Genomic DNA, 14,874 nt, shown 5'->3' with positions numbered 1-14,874 from the left:
TGGTTTTTGTGTATGGAGTGAGGTGTGGGTCTTGCTTGAGTCTTTTGCAGATATTTTTCCAATTTTGCCAACACCATTTGTTAAAAAGGCTGTCACTAATATGAACTAATAGTAATTAAAAATTAAGCTCCTATCAGTTGATGAAGCAATTGTGTTCATTATATGATTAGTCCTACCATTAAATATAGTAAGGATCATATATAGATAAAAGTGTGCCCACCACTCTTCTTACAAGTAGATATATTTTAAAAGTCATCTCTGTGGAGTTGAGAGGAAAGGCATCGTGGTTTAGTATAGTAGATAAATCTGAAAAAAAAAAGTCTACAACGTGTGCTTCAAGCTCTCTTTCGAAATATCATCACAATTGATTACTGAGCTATAGTTTGCCACCTAGTACTCTTTGGTTTTTGGAAGCAGGAGTGGCATCCACTTCCTAAATAACATACCTCTGGAAACCCTATGAACTTTGATAAATGTCAGTAGTTACAGCAGGGCATCAGGCCTTTTGTTCATAGGTCACTATGAGTTGTGCTCAACTCAATGGCAATCAACAACTCTTTGGGTAGCAAAATGGTAAAGCATTTAACTACTCACTGAGAGGTTGGCCATTAAAACCCATCCTGGAAAGAAAGTCCTACCATTCTACTTCCAAAAATCACAGCCTTGAAAAATCCCCTGAAAAAGAATTCTTTAACATGTGGGCTCACTGTATGTCAGGACTGATTCAATGGTATTTGTTTTTTGCTTACTGCTTAGTATTTCAACTAAATTGTGAACCCCACAGCAGTAGGCTGGCTACTAGGCTTGTCTTAGGTACTATGATAGCCTCACATAGCACTGTTTCCAATAGTAATGAGTGGTCAGTATATACTGTTTAAATACAAGATTAAATTAATAGATTTAGTTACATATTTGACTACTCCTATCTGATTGATTTTTTGTTTTTCTGCTTCTGCATGGCTTGTTTTTTTAATCATCATTTGGGATTTATCTTATTATTCCCCATTTACCCTTAGATAACCTTAATAAAATAATGATTTGAAGGCAAATTGGTTTGCAATATATTTTATTGAGCATTTCCAGTACTTTGTTGTGGCAGGCTGAAAACTGCTCAAGTATATTTTATAGATCATCATCATATTTATTTCCTTTTGAAAATACTTGCTGAGTGAGCAATTTAAGAGATAACAAGAGATTGAGATTGTACACAGCTTTAGTTTGCTTGGCTCCATAGTCAACAGTCTTGGCACCAGCAGCCAGGAAATTAAAAGGCACATTGCCATGGGAAAGTCTGCTGTTAGGGACCTCTCCAAAGTGCTGAAGAGCAGTGGTGTCTCTCTGGAGACTAAGGTGCGTCTGATACAGGCCATGGTCTTCGCAATCACCTGTTATGCATCAGAGAGTTGGACAATGACCAAGGAGGATAGAAGGAGAACTGATGCCTTTGAGCTGTGGTGCTGGAGAAGAGTACTGAGAATACCATGGACTGCTAGGAAAACAAATAGATTTGTCCTGGAGAGGGTTAAACCGGGTGGCTCCTTGGAGGCAAGGATTCTGAGGCTCCGTCTAACTTACTTCGGACATGTAGTGAGGAGAGACCGGTCCTTGGAGAGGGACATCATGCTTGGGAGGGTGGAGGGACGGCGCAGGAGAGGAAGGCCCTCTATGAGGTGGATTGATTCAGTGACTGGGATAATTGGGATGGGAGTGTCAGAGACAGTGCGATTGGCACAGAACAGAGCGGAGTTTAGGGCTGTTGTACATAGCATCGCTATGAGTCCCAGGTGACTCGACGGCACATAACAACAACAACAACAACCCTATTAAACTCTATCAGGTATAACTTATATACTATGATATTGTCATACCACTATATGCATGCTTCCTTCATAAAGTTATAAATTTTAGGTTTTAGAAATGTACCTAATTACAGAAGCAAAAGAGACCTAACTTATACAACATTACAATGTCCATAGTTTGTGTTGTGCAGATTTAAGAAATTTGACGATGGAACAGAATGATGATGTTGTTGTGTACTGTAGCCACCGAACTGATCCATAACTGACCCTCTGGCGTGTTTTCAGAGGCAATTAATCACACTAAAGGAGATTTCCCATTCTCCTGTAGAGCAGCTGGTGACCCTAAACCACATACCTTCAAGATTGTAGCATAGCTTCTTGCCACTAGACCACCAGAGCTTAAACAAATCTATTGGCTAGAATTTAGCCTGTTGGGTTTTTATATTTTGGAAATGAAGTGCTTTTTAAAGAGTGAGTAGTGCATATGGTTACTGTACTATGCTGCTAACTAAAAAGTTGAGAGTTCAAGTTGTCCTAGAGATGTCTTCGGAAGAAGGTGAGGCAAACGACTTTTGACAAATCAGCTAGTAAAAACACTGTACAGTTCTGTTCTCACATATGGGAGCCAAAATGAATAAAATTTAACTTGACATCAATTGGGTTTTGATTTCAATATGATCTAGGTTTAACAGTTTACTAGTGTTTATTTATCTTAAGTAAATGAAGTAATTGCTCTTTTTGTCTTTAATTATATAATAAAAATTTATAATAGCAGAAAATTACTTGTGAAACTCAAAGACTATTGCCTTCAGTATAGGTCACACCTCAACATGAAGAAAACAGAAATTCTTATATTTAGACCAAGAAACAATATCATGATAAATGCAGAAACTACAGAAGTAACCAAGGATTTCATTTTACTTAGTTCCACAAGCAACATCTGAGGAAGCAATCAAGAAGTAAAAAGACATAATAAAATGAGTAAATTTGTTTCAAGGACCTCTTAAAAGTGCTTAAAAGCAAGAATGTCAACTTGATGTCTATGGTACACTTGATCCAAGTCAAGGTATTTTTCAATTGCTTCATTATATGCATGTGAAAATGGAGCAATGAATAAGGAAATTTTTTTAAAGTATCTAAAATATTGAATTGTAGTATTATCAATGAACATATAACATATCATTGATTACCGAATGAACAAACAAATCTGTCTTATAAGAAGAGTGGCCTGAATGCTCCTTAGAATAGAGGATGGCCAAAAGTTAATATTACATACTTTGGACATGCTATCAGGAAGGGCTCTAGTCCCTGGAGAAGGACTTGGTAAAGTAATGAGACAGTGAAAAGAGGAAGGCGCTGAAGGAGATAGATTGACACAGTGATTGATTTTAAAATAGACTTTTGTGAGGATGATTCAGGATCAAGCATGATTTTGCTTTTTGGTACATAGGTTCACAATGACTTAGAGTCACTTCTGTGTTGCCTAACAACATCTGTAAATTGGAAAGAAGAAAAGTATACATCACATGTGATGGTTTTGAATATTAAATAAGTTAAAATATATTAATTTCTTAAAACAATACCTAATATGCATTAAGTGCCACTCAACTTTCGTGTTAACTGTTAAAAAAGTACAATTGTGACGAAAACAAATAAATACGTACTGTTGGGATTCTGATGAAGTTGCTGTGTCAAGGTAAAGATGATTTTAACGTTGCAGATCAACATGATGAACAGAGGGATGATGAAGAGGCAGCTGAAGGTGAAAAAGTTGTAAAAGGCTTGATGCCACCATTGTGGAAAGCTGCAGTGTGTTACACATTGAGAGAAAACATTTCTATGTCCAGAGCTGTCTGCAACATAAAACATTCTGAAGAGGTATAACTGAATGGGAAAATTAAAAAAAAAAGATTATGTTATTTTTGCAAATGATTTTTTTAATGCCTCTTCACATATTTTCCGGCGCAGGAGAGGAAGGCCCTCTATGAGGTGTATTGATTCAGTGACTGGGATAATTGGGATGGGAGTGTTGGAGACAGTGCGATTGGCATAGGACAGAGCGGAGTTTAGGGCTGTTGTTCATAGGGTCGCTATGAGTCGCAGGCAACTCGACGGCACATAACAACAACACAACAACAATATTGGTCATGTTCCATTTCATTTTTAACAATTTCCAAGTTTTCCAACATTGAAGCTATGTGCATTCCATGTTCCAATTATTAAATGATGCTTGCTGTTTTTACTACTTTCAACTGCCTTCCTTTCTGGGCTCTACCACTACACTACTATAAATACCCTCATTCCCCTCATTCCTTTAGGGTTCATAGAGTTTTCAAAGGCCTGTTATTTAAGAAGTAGCTGGCCCATCCTGCTTCCTAGTCTGTCTTAATTAGAGAATTCTATTAAAACCTGTTCCCAGTGAGTAATCCCAGTGGCACAGGTTTCAGCAGCAGAGCAACACCAAGGTATCTCAGTACAGTAAACTGACAGATAAGTGCTGTGTCACTTAGAACAATGTTCTCCCCAAAGACAATTAACACCAACTGACTTTTAAATACAAAAGGCCTACCCACCAGATCTGATTGCTTAAATAAGAGGCTTTCCACCCACAACTGATTGTTAACTAAAAACTGCCAGCCAGCTTACTCTTGATTGTTAACAAAATAAAAAACACCCAAACAGTTTGCACCAGACTTTCAATTAAATTAAAACAAGCTACCCAGCAGAATCCAACTGCTCCAAATTGGAGTCTCTTAGGCAGGACTCAATTGATTTTTAAATACAAAGGCCTGCCCACCAGATCCTGATTGCTTAAAGAAGAGGCTTCCAGCCCACAGCTGTTAACTAAATTAAAACTGCTAACCAGTTTACTCTTAAGTGCTAAGAAAATAAAACAATGGCCAAACAGTTTACACTGGACTTTCAATGAAATCAAAGTAACTTACTCTCATTATCACCATACAAATACGGCTGAAGATCATTCAAAAACAACTAGAACAGTACATAGATAGAGAACTGCCAGAAGTTCAGGCAGGATTTAGAAGAAGCTGTGGCACCAGGGGTATTATTGCTGATGTTAGATGGATTCTGGCTGAAAGTAAAGAATACCAGAAGAGTTTTCCATTGATTTTTTGCACATATGTAAGCATTCTGATTCCTGTGTAGGCTCTCGAGTGAGGTCTATGTGTATAGTATGTTTCTTTATAAAAGATATTTGAGATTAATAAATCATTCGTTGTACAGAATGCTATCATTCTATCTCCAGCCTTCATTTCTGTCACCAAGTCCATGTTTTCCTACTACTGATCCTTCTCCATTCCCAACTTCTGCATTCCAGTCACCCATTATTAGTAGTGCATCCTGCTTGCATATTTGATTGATTTCCAACTGCAACAGTCGGTAGAAGTCATCTATCTCCTCTTTGGCTCTGGTTGTTGGTTCATGGATGTGACTCTGTTTTTCTCACCTTTTCATTTCCAGCATAGTGGATCATCTGATTGTCTGATTCAAAATGTTCCATGCCAATCTATTTCATTTTGTCAATGTCTAGTATATCAATGTTTCTGTGCTCCATTTCTTTAATAGTCTTAAATTTTCCTGCATTCTTTTCACATTCCATGATCCAGTCTAAATTAGAGTCTGTTTGCAACTGTTTCTTCTCCTTTGTGATTTCCTGTAGGAAGGCTCATCCTCTGGTGCTATATCTGCTAGTCAAACCTGCAAGCAAGTGGGCAATAATGAATCTTCCTACAATCCTGATGTCACATTTTTCTTAGTCTAGTTCTGAAATAATTTGCTCAACACACATAATCAGTATGTGTCGAGAAAGGATCCAACCCTCATGCACACACTTCCTGATTTTAAATAATGTAATATCCTCTTGTTCTATTTTAAGAACTGTGTGTTCATCTATACACAGGTTTTGCATGAGCATAATTAAATACGCTGATGATTTGTTTTGGAGTTCTAGTTTTGAAAAAAAAATGTGTTGGCCATATGGATACATTCCACAGCTGAGCTCTTTTAACATCACAAAGGGGGCAATTTTTCCATCAGCCACATCCACAATACAAAGCCATTTTCCATAAAGTCAGATACAACCTTAAACTTTCTGTTCCTACTTCTACTAATTCCAACATTGATTGTACTGTTCTACTGTTGATTTTTGGTTTTAGGTGCCATCAAGTCAAATATGACTCATAATGACCCTATGAACAACATACGTGAACCCTGTCCTGTGCTGTGCCATTTCCTTCTCTGCTCTACTACGGAGTATGAAATTCATTGCGATGACCACACAGATCTCATAGATACATATTTGAAGGGCAACAGGAAAGAATTCCTCAGTCAAGTCTGCTTCTCAATTTGTTTGGGGTCCTTTGGCCTTTAGCCTCATAGTTTAGGTTAGTGTGACAAAGCTGTATTGCTGTTTGTTGTGTACTGTCAGGTCAGAACCGACCCATCCCTCCAGTGGGTTTTCAGAGACAATCAATTAATCACACAGAAAGAGATTGCCCATCCTTCTCCCATGGAGCAGCTGGTTACCTCTTACCATATGCCTTTGGGTTTGCAATGCACCTTCATACCTCAGTCCTCAGCCAAACTTGGGTGATAGTCTCTGACTCTGACTCCATGAGGCAGGAGACCCAAGTAAATTTTATCAAATGCTAGTCTCTGGTTCTCCCCTGAGGCTGTTGCTGCCTTGATGTATGTCCCAGTTTGGTTGGCACAGAAATCTCAGGCCCCAAGAATGCATTTTGTATTCTGTGCTGCTTCTTCTTCATTGCTGGCAGTGAGAGTCTTATCTTCTGTTGCTAAACCCGCTTAATTTAAACTCAGTGAGATGGGAAAACTAATCCCTTCCATCATCAATTGTTTATATGCACCCTATTTCATATTCCTATCCAATAATTTCTGCCAATGGTCAGAAAAGACATTTTTAAAAATAAACACACTACACCATACCATTCTATTTAATATTATCCATAAATTATTATAATCCATAAAGTTGACTGCCTTTTCATAGCCAATAAATCACAATTAAACAGCTTTCTGGTATTATCTGCTTTTAGACAAATCTATCTGACATCAATAAGTCATATAAAGTGAGATAGAATGAAATTCAAAATAAATGAATTTGTTTTGATTTGGCTCAAAATTGTTTTAAATTCTGAGGCAATCTTAATTTAAATTAATGTAGAGTCAGACACACCACAGTCAAAACAGTATCCTTGCTCTTTGGAACTTTAATGAGGTCCTTGACAGCAGATATTCCCTGTAAAATCTACTTTCTTTCCAATTATTTTTTTCCCCCTCTTCCTTGGGCTATGCTTTTTTTTATGCTTCTCTTTTATCTTTCCCAGATCTCTTTAGTGTTTTTGTTGCTTTATTTCACCATAGCCTAGAGCATTCTTCTATCTTCCTTCTTCACAATCAACTGTGATACTAATTTCTTCTTAGAATATTATACTTAACCATTCCCTTACCCTAATTCCCACAATTTCTGTTGTTTTCCTTAGGTAATTGTTTTCAGGTGATGTGCTTCAGTTTGCTAGTCTACAGAGATAATAATAGTATCTATTTCTAGGAACTGTCATGAGAATTAATTAGTTAGTCATGTAAACCAAATCTTTTGTTGTCCAGGTTGATTCCAATTTATGATGACCCTCCATTGGTTTCAGAGGTTATAAATTTTACTGGATAAAACTACCTTCTCTTTTTCCCTAAGAGTGTCTCATAGGTTTGAACTGATGACCTTTTGATTAGCACTTCAATACATGTAAAAACACTCAGAATAATGCCTAGCACATAGGTGCTGTTTTTAGCTGCTGTCATTGCCTCACGGAATCTTTGGGCTTCAGGCCTTTTGTTCATAGAGTTGCTATGAGTTGTGTTCGACTTGAAGGCAATCAATAACAACAACACAGACTAAAATATTGCCCGGTCTTAAATCATTCTCACAATTACCGGCATATCTTGAGTCTTTTATTGCAGCCATTGTGCCACAGTCTACCTCTCCAATAATCTCCCATTTTCATTGGTCATCTGCTTCCCAAACACAGTACTGTCCTTCAGCAATTGATTCCTTCTGATGACATGACCAAAGCAAGTGGGTTAGGTAATTTTCTGCTGGTCTATGTGATGTCTATTGGCCAATTTTCAGAAGTAGATCTATGTCTTGTGTGGAAACTCTGCTGGAACCTGTCCATAATTGATGACCCTACTAATTTTTTTAAATATCACTGACATAGTGTCCAACATCATATCTGTAAACACAGTGTGGTTGGTGGGGTATAGCTATTGCATATATACAGTTGTTGCTGTTGCATGTTGTCAAATCAGAACCGACTCATAGTTGACCCTTCAGCAGGTTTTCAGAGGCAGGAAATCACATAGGAGGAGATTGTCCATCTGTCTCCCACTGGGCAGATTTGAACCATATGCCTTTGGAATTACAGTGCAGCTTCTTAACTCTAGGCCACCAGAGCTCCCTATTATTTACAGTTGTTGTTGTGTACCATAGAGTTGGAACTGACCCATAGCTGACCCTCTGGTGGGTTTTCAGAGGCGGTTAATCACATGAGAGGAGATTGCCCTCCTTTCCCCACGGAGCAGCTGATGGCCTTGAACCTCATGCCTGTGGGATTTCAGGGCAGCTTCTTGCCACAAGGCCATCAAAATAGGTCTTACTTGTTATTATATTTAAAAACCTGAGACTTCAAACTTATAACTGCGCATACATATTCATTTAACTGTGAATTTTTCTAGTATGTGTTTTTCTTAATGCTTCTTATACATATATTTCAACATAAACTATTTTTTTAAATTTTCTTTCCTCAGCATCCTAAAGGCAAAAAAAGAAAATACTGTGCTATAATACAGCCGTTAAAGGATCTGTTGAGTTAACTAGATATGTGGATATTTGTACTTATTACATAACATTCTTAGCATTACTTGTTTTTAATGTATAAAATTAGATTATTACACATAATTTGTGAGGTTGTTGGATTATATAATTCATCAAACCTGCATTTCAATTTCTGGCACATTTGCTGTTGTGTGCTGTTGAGTCAGAATCGACTCTTAGCTGACCCTACAGCTGGTTGTTAGAGGCAGTAAACTGCAGAAAGATTGCCCATTTTTCTCCCATGGAGCAGCTGGTAGTTTCAAACTGCCTGCCTTTGGGATTGCAGCACAGCCTCTTAACCACTATTCTCAGTAACTATTATTTATCATCATTGTTGTCATTATTTTATTATACTGTAGTTTGAGGCCACTAGCTGCTCTGCGGGAGAAGGACGGGCAACCTCCTCCTGTATGATTAATTGCCTCTGAAACCCACTGAAGGGTCAGCTATGGTTTGGTTCTGACTCTATAATATGCAACTATAATAACAAATATATTGCTACTATGTTCTAGCACAATGCCTACTATATTGTACCCAGGTAACAAATATTTATTAAGTTTGCATTACTTGCCAAGTTCAGAAGTGCATACTAGCCCTGTAAATTCAAGGCAAGCCTCCACACTTCTTTAGACCATGCATCAGTACACTAAAGATTTAAGAGAGTGACTCATGTATCTTGCCAATAGGCTTGGGTTAACTATAGCATTTAAGAGGTAATACTCCATATTAATACAGATAAGCTTGCAATATGAGTTCTTTCTGCTCATATCTGCTTCTTTAGAATTTGTGTAGTTTCAGATGACACTCCATGAAAACCGTTTTCAATTAGATATGGGAACACCTAATCTAGGAAATATTTTCTCTTCACTTTTCAACATGTAGTTACCAGCATAAGCACAGATGGTTTTTAATTAGATTTACCCTCCAGGTGTGTTTTTGCCTTTTCTCTTTCTTTCATTTTAATCCTACTTTTGAAAACTATACCTCCATGACTTGAAATATTACACTCTGGTATGTATAGCCTTCAAGGTGAGTAGGTTAGTTTTGTAACTAGGGAGCTGGCTGACCAAATTTATCAGTAAGAATGAATATAGTAATTTGGGAAATTTTATAGAAGCATTTTTATTTGCTGTTTCTTAAAAGGCCATCTATTTTCATACTCATATTTTCCTACCCCTTTTTCTTTTCATAAAAAACTCAATATGGAATAAGAAAAGATAAAAAAGGAAAGATGGAAAGACATGAACATTAACTGCACAGTTATACATAGAGTTTTTCTGGAGGATTTTATTTATAATTTTCTTTAAAATAAATTTTTTCTAATTACCCTTCACATATGCTTACATAGCTTATAAAAGACTGCAGAATTTGAATCTAATTTTGTTTAAATTCAATACTAATATCACTTCCATTATGTTACCAGTTTTCAAACTTTGTTGGAGGAATTTCTGAGGTCTTCAAATAGACTGAGTAAAGAGCAAATGAAAGACCAGGGAGAGGACTGGGCCTCATTTGTGTTTATTTCAACTGGAGAAATTCCATTTATATTCATTTCACTTTTTGGGGCTTCCATAGGATGTTTAAAACATTTAATACTAGTTAAAAACTTGAAAGTTACTGTGCTACATTAAATCACATGGGATGCTATGACAGGAATAAAAAATTGAGGAATAATTGTGTTACATTCATAGGCAAAAAAAAGCCATTTCAAATTAATGCCTGAAGTAAATGTTGTGATACAATACTATCTGTATACATACAAGGAAAAACTGTTAATACAACTATTATTCATATATATGCACTAACAGCTAAAGCTAAATAAGAGAAATTGAAGATTTTTACCAGATTTTTGTCAACTGAAACTAACCAAGCATATAGTCAAAATGCATTAATGATAATTGGTGACTGAAATGCAAAAATTGGCAACAAAGAAGGAGGAATGGTGGGCTCAAAGTATGGAATTAGTGACAGAAATTAGGCTAGAAGTAGAATGTTCAAATTTGCATATTCAGTTATTTATTCATCTCAAATACCAACAACCATTTTTTATACATGGACTTCATCTAATTGACAGCACAGGAATCAGATTGACTACTTCTGTGGAAGGAATCATTGGAGAAGCTCAATATCAGCAATTAAAACCAGGACTGGTGCTGACTATGGAACAGACCATCAATTACTCATATGCAAATTCAAATTGAGGATGAAGGAAATGAAAACAAGTTCACAAGAACCAAAATATGATCTTGAGCCTATTCATTTGAATTTCAAAATCATCTTAAGAATAGGTGTGAAGCATTGAACACTAGTGATCAAAGACCAGATAGGTTGTGTGATGACATCTGGATATCATCCTTGCAGAGAGCAAAAGGTCATTACAAAGACAAAGGGCAAAGAAAAAAAAAACCACAAATGAATGTTAAAAGAGACACTCTGAAAATGACACTAGAGGATCCAAAAGCCAAAACAAAGGAAAGAAATGTTGAAGTAAAAGACCTAACAGAAAATTACAAAGGGCAGCTTGAGAAGACAAAGCAAAGTATTACAATGGAACATGCAGACAGGTGGGATTGGAGAATTTGCTTAGCCTTTCTCAAATTTAAAAAAACTGAAAAACAAATTGAAGCCTCGAGTAGCAATACTTAGAGATGCTAATCATAAAATCTTGAGTGATTTAAGAAGCATCACAAAAGATGGAAGAATCCATACTACACAGAATCACTGTACCAAAAAAATTTACTAACACTGAAATATTTCTGGAAGTACCATATGATCAAGAGACAATGTACATAAAGGAAGAATTTCAATTTGCACTGAAGGCATTAGAAAAAAAAATAAGGCCCCAGGAATCTATAGGAAACCACTTGATATGTTTCAACTAACCGATAGATGCAAACCTTACATGTGCTCAACTATTCTATCCCAGGAAATTTGGAGGACAGGTGCCTGACCAACTGACTGGAAGGGATTTTTTTTTATCATTCCCAAGAAAGATGATCCAACAGAATGTGGAAATTATCAAACAATATAATTAATATCACATACATGCAAAATGTTGCTAAAAAGAATTTAAAATTATCTAGGTTTAGAGAAGGTTGTGGCATAAGGGGTATCAATGGGTCTTGGCTGAAAGCAAAGGATACAAGAAGAATTTCTATCTGTTCTTTATTGACTGTGCAAAGGCATTTGACTGTGGGTCACAACAAATTATGGTAATTATGAGAAAAATGGGGATCCTAGAACAGTTAATTGTGCTCATACAAAACCTGTGCCTAGAACAAGGGCAGTTGTGCAATGGAACACCACATGGTTTACAACTAAAGAAGGTGTGCATCAGGGTTGTATCCTCTCTCCATACATATTGCATCTATATGCTGAGCAAGTAATTTAAAAAGCTAGACTCTATGCAGAAGAATGTAGCCTCAGGATCAGAAGAAGAATAAAGAACCTGCATTATGCAGATGATACAACATTGCTTGTGGAAAGTGAGAAGGACTTGAAATACTTGCCACAAAAGATCAAACAATACAGCCTTCAGTGGATTGCATCTCAACATCAAGAAAGCAAAAATTCTCACCAATAGACCTTTAGGCAACGTTATGATAGATGGAGAAAAGATTGAATTGTCAACTTTTTTCATCTTATTTGGATCCACAATCAAAACCCTTGGTACCAGCAGCTAGGAGATCAGGAGAATATTGTATTGGTAAAGTCTATAAGCAGTCACAAGGACCAGTAATATCAGTTTGAAGACTTAAGTGTGCCTGATTCATGCTATGGTCTTTTCAGTCACTTACTGTGCACCTGAAAGTTGGTCAGTGAATAATGATGACAGAAGAAGAATTGATAACTTTAAGTAGTAGTGTTTGATAAGAGTACTGAGTATTTAATGGACTGCCAAAAGAACAAAGGTCTTAGAGAAGGTACAACCAGAGTGCTTCCTGGAGACAAAGATGGTGAAGCTTTGGGCATGTTGCTTGGGGAGGCTCTTCCTTGGAGAGAGATATCAGTGAGAGAGCATCAGTGAAAGAGAAGAAAACTCTTAACCAGATGGACTGACACAATGATTTCAGGAATAAGCTGAAATACGTCAGAAATTATGAGAATGGCAAATGATAGGACAGGGTTTGGGTCTGTTGTTCATAGGGTTGCTATGAGTTGTACTTGACTCCATGGCACCTAACAACAACAATGAGATCTAAGAATCCAACTCAATATGTTACAGAGTAGAACATTCCCATGTGATTTTTCTGCCTATATTTTTTTATGGAAACAATTTGTTGATTTCTTCTGTGGAGCTATTGGAAAAGTCTGACCCTGCAAATTTAAGACTAGAAGCTAATTGCAAACTGTTTCTCACTGTTCCCAACACTCAAAGCTATTTTAACCATTCTCAAGATAATTACTTTTCAGCATTGGTGAAAATTATTTGTAAATTATTTGTGCTATTATTTGCCCAGTTCAGGTGGTCTAGTGGCAAGAAGCTGTGCTGCAATCCAGAAGGCACTCAGTTCAAGGCCACCAGTTGCTCCGTGGGAGAATTATGGACAGTCCCCTCCTGAGCCATTAACTGCCTCTGAAAACCCACTGGAGGGTCAGCTATGGGTCAGTTCTGACTCAACAGTATGCAAAACAACAAATATAATTCAGTCTTAAAATCTCAATTTATCCTGACTTTAACTTAAAACCTTCCTTGTATTAATTTTGTATAATTTTTACCTCCACAATTGAATTACATTTTCTTAAACATTTATATTGTTTATTTTATCACTGAAAGGATCATTGATTCAGTGTTAGGAATGTAACTTGTGCTTAACTATCTTCTCTGAACAATACCCACACTATCAAGAAACAAAGTGGAAAATTTCAAGAACTTAAGTAGAGGCTTAAAGAGCCTCATTTCAGGTGGCAACTGCTAAAGCTACTATTGCATGTACAGGCCCTGTGAGAGTAATTAAACTATGCTTTTTGCTAAGGAAATAAAGCATTCTAGTTTTTCCTACCTCTTTCTCATGACCTTTATAATGGACCACTAAGATACAAGCTGGCTAATAGTTATTTTCCCAAGACCATAAAATGAGAAATAGTTAAATTTATAGAATATTCCTCTTTCCCTATAAAGAAGTTAAGTGAGGAATTAGTGAGAAAATTTGGTTTCAGCTTTCTAGTGTTTTATACTGTGTGGCAGATGGTGATAGCTTCTTTAGCCATCTGGTCAGTTCAGAATATATAAATATCTGTTTCTAGGACTAAGTTTTTGCACAATCTTGTTTAGTTCTGGTTTTAATGTCTGTATATTCTTGTATCCTGGATGTACCATATAGTGTGTTTGCAATAATGGAAACATCTTGTTCATCTTTTATTAAATAGTCTTTACTGCTTACTAAAATTTGTTTTTCTTTTTCCTCTGAGCAATAAATGCTGAAAAGTCAGATTCTGTAGGTAACTTAATCTGACAAGGTACTCTGGAGAGCTGTCTCAGAAGTAGGTCTGTGGTTATATAAGCAGCCATATAAATTTGTGAACAGATTGCCACAGTCTAGCCTATCTCTGACAAAAATCAAGCCAACGTCAGGGAAATAATAAAATTTCCAAAAGTCCAAGTTTTAACTCTTTTTCTCCATATTAAGTTCCATCCACTTACAGACTACCCAAACTGTACTGTGAATACCTGAGTGGTGCAAACAATTAATGAACCCAGCTGTTACCTGAAAGATTGTAAATTTGAATACATTCAAAGCTATCTTACAAGAAAGGCATGGAAATATGCTTATAAAAACTCAGCCATTGACAGCCTATGTGGCATAGTTCTATTCTGACACATATGGGATCTTATCACTTGAAACTGGTTGCCATTGCCATATTGTAAACTCCATAGCCTAATATAATTTGTAGTTTCTAGCCAAGAAAGCCTAATAAGACAAGTTGTAAAAATACTTTCTACCTATGTAAATTACACTTATGTCTTAAAAATTCTTTTAATTAACTATTTAATTCATATCAGCCAGATAAAATTAAAACAAATGGAAGAGTGAGAAAGAGGTAAATCTTGAGATTTGGAAGTATTTACTGTGTGCTAGAGATTATATTAGGCGTATTTAATACATTATTCATATGAGCATTATAAAAATCATATGAAGTATGCATTCTCTACATTTATAAAAAAAA

General features: G+C 36.4%; 1 protein-coding gene across 1 annotated transcript in view; it reads right to left on the bottom strand.

The window, feature by feature from the left end:
• The window catches only part of GNRHR (gonadotropin-releasing hormone receptor), an 18,017-nt gene that overhangs the window by 2,063 nt on the left and 1,080 nt on the right, over positions 1–14,874 (bottom strand). Inside the window, exon 2 of the mRNA XM_006902720.1 lies at positions 3,464–3,683. Coding sequence (XP_006902782.1) covers positions 3,464–3,683 — 220 coding nt within the window. The remainder of the gene's footprint in view (positions 1–3,463; positions 3,684–14,874) is intronic.

This window comes from Elephantulus edwardii, unplaced genomic scaffold, assembly GCF_000299155.1.
Source record: "Elephantulus edwardii isolate Elephantulus edwardi_28Jun2011 unplaced genomic scaffold, EleEdw1.0 scaffold00442, whole genome shotgun sequence".
Taxonomy (NCBI): Eukaryota; Metazoa; Chordata; class Mammalia; order Macroscelidea; family Macroscelididae; genus Elephantulus; species Elephantulus edwardii.
The sequence above is the reverse complement of the archived record's forward strand: the minus strand, read 5'-3'. Positions and strand labels throughout refer to the sequence as shown.